Source organism: Fragaria vesca, linkage group LG2 (assembly GCF_000184155.1).
Source record: "Fragaria vesca subsp. vesca linkage group LG2, FraVesHawaii_1.0, whole genome shotgun sequence".
NCBI classification, from domain to species: domain Eukaryota; kingdom Viridiplantae; phylum Streptophyta; class Magnoliopsida; order Rosales; family Rosaceae; genus Fragaria; species Fragaria vesca.
This window is the reverse complement of record NC_020492.1, coordinates 15049148-15059696: the sequence shown is the minus strand read 5'-3', so window position 1 is coordinate 15059696 and position 10549 is coordinate 15049148. Positions and strand designations below refer to the sequence as shown.

Here is a 10549-nt window from a genome sequence, read left to right as displayed (position 1 = left end):
GAGAAATGTGAAAAACCCAAGATGGGTGTGTGTTGTTGATATTGGAAAGTGTGGTTATTTCAATTGGCAAATCGTGTTTTGGTTCATTGTGTTGAAAATATCCAAGGGTTTGTTTGTTCTTGCTCTGGTTTTTAATTATTGGGTTAACCTATTGCCATCTACATGGATTATATATGGTATTAGATTCATCTGGATGTGAATGACTTGGTATATGTTTAACTAAAACTTTTGATTACACTCTTTTACTATCTTGACAATCTAAGGTATATCGTGAAGGAACAAAAGTGGGAGGTGAGAGATGGAGGTAGAGGTGTAGAGAGATTATCTTGGAGGTGGAGTCGACGAGGGAAGGGGGATGAGAGAAGGAGCATGTTTTCTGTGACTGTGTTGAGTTTCTCTGTTCTAGAGTAACTCTGTGAGATAGATGAAGAGACGAGAATTTGCGAAGAGGAAACGATATGGGAAACAAGTGAGAAAATATCTCTAAAACTAAAGTGAGAGACATCTTAGCCGTTTATTAAGATTGAACGGTCAAGATTGTTTTATGAGGAAACATTAGGAGAGAATTATGATGAGAGGATCCAGATCCATGTTCGAGGGTACACACACGGGGGCAAGAATGACAAGATGATGGAGTTTGATCCGGCCACGTGCACTTTCGCTTGCGTGGAAAGAACGTTATCCGAAAACCACCGGCCGGCAGTCAGCATTGCCCACGTAAACGCCTTCTCCCTCTCACAACACGACAATTCATAATGTCATATGAACGACCACTAAATAGGCCCCAAAGTCTACCCGTGGGACCCAGATCACCCAGGAAGTGACGCTCAGATGGCATGCTGTCACCACCATAGGTCACCGCCCTGTGACTCCTATCCCTATTTTGCTTTCTTTAATAAAAATAAAAATAAGTAATACTCGTCTTCTCCAACCGCCGAAGCAAAAGAAAAAGAAAAAAGAAAAAAACGATCTTTATTTGTTTTCTCTTTTGATTTTTCGCGGAATAGTTGTGTGAAACAGTCTTGAGTTTCCCGGGAAATTTCCCCAAGCACAGGTTCGTAACCCTAACCCTAATCTCACTCTGGTTCTGCGTAGATTAGTGTTTACGAGAATTAATTACGTATGTGTTCGTTCAATTTCATCGCGTGGGTTCATCTGTGATGATCGATTTTTAGGGTTTTGTGAGGAATGTGGTATATAATTATCGTCCGGCGATTTTTATTTTTTATTTTTTTTTATGCTCTGTGCAAGTTTGGAGGTTTAGAAATTTGCTTACTTTTGTATGTAGAGGAAGGTAAAGAAGCAGTAATGGAAAATTAGTTGAGTCATTGATTTCGTAAACGAGGCTAGGTGAGTCGAATTTTGTGTGTCGGTAGATGTGAAGCGATGCTAGATAGTATTGGTGAGTGATGTTTTGGATTCAGGGTATAGTGTGATTCTTGGGTTTTGGGTTTTGATTCATGAAGGGTAAAAGTCTCGATCGGTTTGGGTTTTTGTATAGTTGAGATCATGGGGTTTAGGGAATAGTGGAACTGAATAGCATTGATCGTGAGCGGATTTGCAGCTCTTTTAGTACTGTTTTGTTTTAGCTCTGGAAGCTGTATTAGAGTGCTAAACTGTTTCTTATGAGCGTGGAACTGTATTCTGTGACACATACCTTGCGAATCACTGTTGCTGTATTGATTATATGTGTATGAAAGGGTTAGCATTGTGTATTAGTGACATATAGTAGGCGAGGTGCTTCTTCATATGAGGTTGGCACGTGTTTGTGCAAGCCATGAGAAAGGAGTTAAACTTGGACACTCTTTTAACTTTATTGGATCTTCATCCTGCTATTTTACAAGCCTTAGACCTTCATTAAGCTGGATATACTGGCTTGAACCTAATGATTTCTTGCTCATGTTGGGTTTTTCTTGGTGCTTGTAGAGAAGAAGCAAGTTGGTGCTAGACATATAAGTTGAAGCTAGTATCTTGCATATAGCACATTTAGCGCATATGGGGTAGTATCTTATGTTTACATATTCTAATATTAGATCCTTGCTTGATTTCTGTCTGATTATTATTAGCTAAAACAATTCGTAGCTGGTAATAACATACTCTTCCAAATCATTGGCAGTTTATGCTATGCTTGTTAATTGAATTATTGTTTTCCTTACTGCAGATTTTGTTAGTTCAGTTTGGATGCTTCTACGTGTACTCTCTAAAGAAAGCATCTATATTGGACTTAGATAGTATATCATTGCATATACGGGGCTGTAAGTTTTAAGAGCACTTGAGCAGGCATAGAGTGAAAGAGGTAGCTAGCATTGCACCATTGCAAGCCCATATTGAGGTTGCAGTTATCTTATAGAGAGAAGCAGGGGAGACTTCTAGAAAAAGGCTGATAAAATCATTTTGGTCTTGATATATCAATTAAGGATGTGGTAAGGGACGTTTTCTTCAAGTTCAACTTCATCAGTACTCTGAGCGTTTGACTCAATGGGATGGAGGGGCATTTTATGTTCTTCCTTTTTCCTTTTCACTTTGGTCTCCTCCACCAGAGTAGGAGACATGTGGCCCCTCAATCTCAGTGCTGAATCTGCAGCAGCCATCAGCTGGCCAATCCTCAGTGCGAGCATGTTCGTACTAGTTGCACTTTTTCTCTCCATGTATCTTATCTTCGAGCACTTAGCCGCCTATAATCAGCCAGAGGTCTGATCTCAAACACATGTTATTTGTTGTAAAGAACTTTTTGCATTATATTTTGATGACCCAGCTATATATCTGCTGCAAAATTCTCATCGTATACCTGAATTCATCTTATATGCAATCATAATTTTTCTTTTTATCTATTTCAGGAGCAGAAGTTTTTGATCGGGCTTATTCTGATGGTTCCTGTTTATGCGCTGGAATCAGTATGGCCTGCTTCTTTATGTGTTCAATTTCCTCCTGTTTTCTTGTAGCATTTTCTGTGTGCTAGTTTTTTCCTGGAAATTTGAAATAAATATAGCTGTTATATAGTTATTGATTGTACTTCTATGTTATTGTGTTAAAAGGTCTTAAAAATATGGTACTATGGTAGAGCATATGATACTAGGTGCATGCACTTTTAATCTAAGTGCATAAGATCAGTTACCAGGTCATTTAAAGAAGAGGAAAATATGCCCAAGACATGATGCGGCATAGAGTGGTTACAGTTTTAAGGTAGGGATATGAAAGACTAGTAAGAGGAAATTGCAGATGTCAGGATACACTTCTAAAAAGACAAGGGTAGTATAAACTTTAAACTGACATTTTTTATTAGATGGAGAATTATTACAAGTTAAGAATGAAATATTATGTGAGCTGCTTTTTCTTTTTCCTTTTAATTTTACTATTAAAATTTGGTACTTAGTTTAATAGTACTTATAGGGAACTTAAATGAAAGCTCGTGCAACTACAATATGTGAACACCAGATTTCAGAATTGGCAGGGGTGGTAATATGTTGGTTTTTTTACTTCAATTGGAAGGTAAAGGAAACAAATTGCACAAATTTAGGGATTCAGTTGCTATAGAGTATTTACTAGTTAGATTGTTTGATACTTTGAAATACCAACTTATAGAAATAACAATAACAGACTGCCAGAATGATAATTTGGATGTGGTTTGTTGCATTTTTACTTATGATGTTACTCCTTCATTCAATAGGGAAGTGTTTTCTGTACCTAATTTAATTTTTCTTATGGTGTAATGCATGAGTTTGAGTCAATTTGCTAATTCTGGAGATGATATTGTAATAATGTAAAGTTTCTCTGAGGAGGAACTATATTCTTACTGCGTAAGCCTCGGAAGTGACACGCAATGCATTTCTGCATGTACTTGTCCTTTATCCGCACAAGTTGGAAATTGTTTGAGTATGCCAGACATATGAATACTGCATGCAGTTGGACCTTTTGCATTTCCTGGCATTCAACTGCTTACAGCCTTTCTATTTTTTTTTTTTTTTTTTTTTAAGTAAATCTAGTTCGCATGTCTGTTCAATTTTATTAGCATCTACATTTTGGTGGGTCAGTTATATATTGTGTATAATATGTTTTCTATCTGCAGTTTGTGTCACTGTTGGACTCAAATGCTGCATTCAACTGGGAAGCAATCCGGGACTGCTACGAGGCTTTTGCATTATATTGTTTTGAGAGATACTTGATAGCCTGCTTAGGTATGTCTACAGAATTGTGGATTTTCAATTCTCTGTGAATATTAATTACCTATCACGTTCAGGCAATGTGGCTTGCATGGGTGTATTCTTTGTTCCCCAATATATGAAAATTTGGTTTTTGTGAGGAATTATTGGTAAGGGTTGACATTTTAATCAAGCTCCTTGAACATATTTGATAACTTAAATCCCGATGCAGTTTGATTCCTTTCCCTGAATACATATTTTTCTGTTTAAAGGTGGTGAGAAGCGTACAATTGAATTTATGGAGAGTCAGAGCATAGTCGATTCCAGCAGTCCTCTTTTGAAAGAAGAATACGCATATGGAGTTGTTGAACATCCTTTCCCACTGAATTGCTTTATAAGAGACTGGGATCTTGGTCCGGCATTCTATCATGCCGTGAAAGTGGGTATAGTTCAGTATGTATGTACTCTTTTTCATGCTGAAACTTTATTTCGTCAAGTCTTTCTCCTTGATTTTCAGCCTTATTTAGTGGTCTGACATATTAGTTTTCCAGATGATACTGAAATTGATCTGCGCACTGCTAGCCATGATTCTTCAAAGTTTTGGTGTTTATGGAGAAGGAAAGTTTGACTGGAGATATGGGTAAGATGTTCTTTTAGTATGTTTCTTTTTGTGTTGGTGCCGACTTCAATTACTGAATAAATTTTTAATTTTATATTAGGGATGCTTGTATCTGTATGCTCCTGCACTCATACTTGATCAGAGAAATATCATATGCACTGGTGGTTGCAATTGTAGATTTATTGCATTTCTTACACGGTGGCATTTGTTCCCGGTGTAATTAATTGATGATGTCTTATTTGTAATTTTGTTTACTTGTCTTATTTGTAATTTTGTTTACTTGCAGCTACCCTTATTTGGCAGTTGTTCTTAATTTTAGTCAGACATGGGCCCTATACTGCCTTGTGCAGTTCTATTCTGTCATCAAGGACAAACTACAACCTATCAAACCACTGGCCAAGTTTCTAACTTTCAAGTCGATTGTATTCTTGACATGGTGGCAAGGAATTGCTGTTGCATTTCTTTTCTCGATGGGTGCCTTTAAAGGGTCCTTGGCGCAGGAGCTGAAAACTCGCATACAAGACTACATCATATGCATAGAGGTATTTTACACTAATGATATAGTGGTCCATATTGCTGAAGTTGCCACTGCAATAGGATTTTGGTATTATGTAATGTTTTGAATATGCAACAGTTTGACGTGAAGCCTTCAATTTAGGTTAGAAAAGGGTAGGCTTAGTGATGCATGTAAATGATCTTATGCTTGTTCAGAAAAAACTGAGGATATCCATGGGGATTTTATTCTCTTTAGATTTAGGTTATTGGATTATAATTCTGACTTATATATAGCTATATCTATGTTCCCTTTCGTTAGAAGTTTTGATTTTCCAAATAAGACCCTGATGTTCAGAGGATGCTGATTTTAAATTTGACAAACAGATGGGTGTTGCTGCTGTGGTCCACCTATATGTCTTCCCGGCAGTACCTTACAAACGTGGAGAAAGATGTGTTCGCAATGTTGCTGTGATGGCTGACTATGCATCACTTGGAGCACCTCCTGATCCAGAGGAGGTTCGTGATTGTGAAAGATCAACTAGAATTCATCTACAACGGCATGATGAGAGAGAAAAGCGCTTGAATTTCCCTCAGAGTGTTCGTGACGTGATTTTTGGAAGTGGTGAAATTGTAAGAAGTTAGCTATATTATGCCATGGCATTTTAACTACTTTTTGGAGTCGATGGTGATTTTGATATTGCATTTTATTGTTTTCAGATTGTTGATGACATGAAGTATACAGTTTCGCACGTGGTAGAGCCAGTCGAAAGAGGATTTGCAAAGATAAATAAAACTTTGCATCAGATATCTGAGAATGTAAAACGCCACGAGGAGCAGAGGAGGAGCGCCAAGGATGATAGTCATGTTATCCCCTTGAGTTCATGGAACAGAGAATTTTCTGAAGTCCATGAGAATCTTGTTGAAGGGAGTATCAGTGACAGTGGTCTGTCCAGTGGGAGGAGACAACAGACCCAGTCTAAAGCTTCAACATCTCGTGCAAGAGTAGGGAGATGATGTCATCAACTATATGGAAGACAAACACATGAGTAAATTGTAAATGGTGTTGTGAGGAGTTCGACGTGATTTTAGACGATGGCGATTTACTTGAGCTGGCGGGAAGAGCCGGTGCTTTATGGAGCTAACACATCGATGGAAAACATTCATGTAAAGGATCTGCTGACCAATGACTTTTTCTTGAAGTGACCATGCTCAGTACAGAATGATGGAGCAATGGATACATCAGGTGAACAGAGCTAAAGCCACTTTTGACCATGTGAACTACTTTCTATGCCTCGTAAGAATTTGAATATAGCCCAATGGATAGTCAACGTTTTGGTAGTAGAAAAATATAATCTGGTACAGGATGTGCTATAATATAAACCTTGATTGTTTCCTTTATATGGAACTCTGGATATGTGCTGCCTTGAGGAAAATGACATTTGGTTAACCAGATGGATATTCTTCTATTTACATATCATTCTCAGAAGGTTACCAATTCACAAATTGTTTTGGGTAAACCACAGAGCAAAAGGCGCTAAGCTCAACTTGAGCTCAGACTTTTTCTGCTCTTTCAAATAGCAATCTAAGTTTAAGTTTCTGTCTTTTTGGTTCTGCAAAATACCTCCATTTGTGCTATCTATAGATTTCCATCAGTTTCTTATTTTCTGTAGCTCTCAACGGCTATTATGGGTGATAGGGCTGAACCTAGGCAGATTAGAAGTCTATTAGTCATAACTGAATGAAAATTCTTCTAATGCTCTTATTGGGTAATTTTAGTATTTAATATTTGATATTTGTAATTTTTGTAATTTCTTTTAATATACCAAAAAAGTGCACTTGATGTTATTCACTCGGTTCGATTTTGTTCGTTTAAGTGTGTGTTGGTGCTCAGAATAATCATACACACAGTACGGTACACCTTTGACATCGCCATAATGCATCTTTTGCCTACAAACTGTATGGTTGGATAATTAGACCACCATTAACTCATTTAGGGATGACCCCGTCATCGATACAAAGTCTTTTTCCATAAAATAGAAATAAACGAGAACATACCTTGTTGAGTGGTTCATAAAAAGAAGAGGATATCATCGCTCCGCAGTTTTGTGATGAGTTTGAAGGCGCCATCACCATTTGCTTTAACCCACTGCCAGAGGAAAATGCCACCAATGAGAATTGCGTCGGGGCATTTTCTCAAAAAACAAGGGTCATTGTAGTAAAACAAAATAAATAGTTAAATAAATAAATAGAAATAAAATATAGAGATAATTGAGATGAACTATTTGGGTAGGCGGTGGTGGGACGTATAACTGTTAACCTCAAAACGGGTAAAATGCTTAGTTTATTTATAATTGGACAAAAAATTAGTCATCTAATTGGCATAGAAAAGGTTAGCTATGGGCCTGGTCTTAAGCCAAGATGACAATACATGGGCCTGGCTTCCGGCTCAGTAAGGCTTATAAGATTGGGGAGCTAGGGTTTTGGCGTCCCCCTACCTCTATAAATAACAACAGCAAAACCCCATTAGCATACCTCTCTATTTGCCTTTCCTTCGTTATCTTCTCTCGTCTTTAGGTTTATAAGTTAATTGAGGCTATGATGATTCTCTGAGGAAGTCATGCACCACTCTGATTCTCTGTGAATGAAAAATTTCTCATACCCAATATATCTGAGCCTCCTCTTATCTCTCAATTCTGATTTATGAACAAATTATTTTTGTGAATTGAATTCATTTTATGATCTAGTTGATTTTCTATCCAGAAATCGAAGGACCAAATGATGGGATCTTCGGATCTAACCATGATGCGGACCGTACAGCTTTTTGCTGATGAGGATACAATTTGGTCCTGATGGTTCCTTTTTTTTTTTGCACCTTTATTTCATTGATTTCGATTTACAAGCTTTGAAATTTACCTACAGTTAGCTTCTGGGTTTCTCGTAAAATCTTGGTTTTATCTTGTGGGCCTTAGCAGATTTCTTTCTTTTAACACTTGTTCATCCTTAGTTTGTAGATGGTAATTCAGTGTTCCAAATCCGAAGTTTGTTGGCTGTACACTGTGGATGATCTAATGTTATGGAGAAATCTGAGATCATATTGTCCTGATTTAATGTTGATAGTAGGTTTTGTAGATGTGAAGTTGTTTGATATAATGCTTGGAAGCGATAGATGTCTCTGAAGTTGAAGTAAATGTAGAATAATATTAAAACTGGAAGTTCTATTCCATAGAATTCTTCTGCTTCCCTGTGAGTCAGGAGATGTGTCTATGGAGTACATCGTATAAGTTTGGCATTACTTTTTGCCTTCACCAAGGGTGTTGCTAGATGTACTAGCAAACTACTTAGTAGACCCAGCAATTAAAAATTATCTTGTATTTTCCAGTTTTGCTCTTGTTATAATAAATCCAGCAAACACAAATTTTTCTCTTAGAGTCGGATCAGAGGCATTAAATTCAGAAGAAGAGATGTGGCAACGACTGCGCAAACACAGCATCCTATTTAGGAGGCTAAAGTGGGATCTGGGTCATACCATCTTATCGTTGTTTTGCTTTGAGCCTTTGAGTTGAATTGAAATTTTGTGATTAATTGCGTAGTCATCTACTCATCTGCAGTGTCAATCTTTGATTAAGAGACTTTTAGCCGATTTTGTTCTTCTTCTCCATTACCTGAAATATATTCTACAATTATATGTTTTAAGATGATCGAAGTTCTATACCTGTATTGATATGGGTGAAATATATGTAATGGGATGATCATTGAATTGGAATTTTTTTTTCTAAGACAATCGGTTCCGATATCCCGTACATCAAATCTTTTTAAGATTCTATACTTAGATCATAGGAAAGCTCCTCCTGATTATCTCTCCCATATTAGTTCTCTTTCTTGTCTCAAGAAGTTTGCTGGTACATCTAGCAACACCCTTCACCAAGAGTGGTATCATCACCAATCATATTTTGTCATATTTATTGCTTGATTTGATGAGTCTGGGCGAGATTGTCAATCTAGAAGTTCTTCTCCGTAGAAATCTCCCATTGTGTCTGAGACACTCATGTAGCTGGAGATTTCTGTGGGGGGAACATTTTTAATTTGGTTATTACGTGTTGCCTTTCCTACTGAGGCACTTTGACAACCAGTTGGGCGTTGGGTGAATCTATGAAGTAATTGAATGGAATCCAAAGATTACCGGTTGACAGTATAATTGTCTTTTCACATCAAAATTCAATTGTAAATGCTGTAAATCCCAGAAATGAATTCCTCATTTCCCCATTTTGATGATGGGCCGTAATGATATGAATTTGATTTCTATTCTAATCATGGCTCCTACTGAAGTCTGAATTTTGTGGACAATGTAGTGCATTTCGTGAACAAAATTAATTGGACAACTGTCCAAATTACCACCATGACTATTATATCTCTGTTGAATTCGCCAAATGCATTAATGTAAAGTGCAGAGAAATAAAGCGCGGCGGTAAAGTAACTAATAAGAAAATCGGAGGTTCTTCAGCTCACATAGTGATGCTTCACCAACGGAGGTATTAACAACGCGTGGGGCCACGCGCTAACAGATTGTGCTTGGAAAAAAAAAAAAAAGGCAACGATCAAGCTACGGTAAAAAAGAGTTACAATAGGGTATCGGTTTAAAACAAACACCAACTAGCCTCCAAACAGAGAGCAAGCCTCCAAACACAGAGCAAGCCTCCAAACAAACGATTTCATCTCAGTTGGAGTGAGAGCATGATTGTGTTCTGTAATGAATTCAGCAGCTCGGAACTTACCGGTTTTATTGCATCTCTTAACAGTAGGCGGGCAAGACAATCCCCTCTTGTTTCTCTGCGAGAATGTGGACACTTTCTTTTGTTGAGGTTACCGCCCTCCTCCTCAGCTTGCATGTCATGAGAATTTCTCTGCTTCCCTTTTTCAGGTATGCCAACAGATTTCATAAAGGATGTTCTCGGCCTAGGTTGTGTGATACTGGATTATCCTTAGGAGGACCCTTTTTCTTTCTAGCGCCTTCCTTAGAACAAACCAACTGCCTTCTGACCACAATCCCATATATATTTTTGTCCAACTTCTCCTTTCGAAAGCTAAAACCCATTGCAAGTGAATAAAAAGAATAGAATGTGTCCACTTCTTCCACAGATTCGAAGTCAACTTCTTTCAAATCTTCATATCTAAGATCTTCATACTGCTTCCCCTTATAGTGTAAGCAGTTTTGCGTATCAACCGAGTTTGATACAAGAGTCTCTTCCGGTTCATCCTCCAAATCTTCTTCCTCAGATTGGACCTCTTCATTTTCCAC

At 37.6% G+C, this 10549-nt stretch overlaps 1 protein-coding gene across 1 annotated transcript; it reads left to right on the top strand.

The window, feature by feature from the left end:
• Nucleotides 1-2166: 2166 nt before the first annotated feature.
• LOC101308433 (transmembrane protein 184C-like) lies at nucleotides 2167-6855 on the top strand. The gene is made up of 8 exons (XM_004290511.1): nucleotides 2167-2691; nucleotides 2838-2894; nucleotides 4067-4175; nucleotides 4412-4596; nucleotides 4691-4779; nucleotides 5045-5300; nucleotides 5638-5883; nucleotides 5971-6855. The coding sequence occupies exons 1-8, from the start codon at nucleotides 2479-2481 to the stop codon at nucleotides 6265-6267; spliced, it is 1452 nt and encodes a 483-aa protein (XP_004290559.1). The 5' UTR covers nucleotides 2167-2478; the 3' UTR covers nucleotides 6268-6855.
• Nucleotides 6856-10549: the final 3694 nt, after the last annotated feature.

Coding starts and splice junctions, on each gene's coding strand:
- LOC101308433 (XM_004290511.1), top strand. CDS start 2,479: ATGGGATGGAGGGGCATTTTATGTTCTTCCTTTTTCCTTTTCACTTTG. Junction 4,597..4,690: donor AAGTGGGTATAGTTCAGTAT/GTATGTACTCTT, acceptor TTAGTTTTCCAG/ATGATACTGAAATTGATCTG. Junction 5,301..5,637: donor ACTACATCATATGCATAGAG/GTATTTTACACT, acceptor TTTGACAAACAG/ATGGGTGTTGCTGCTGTGGT.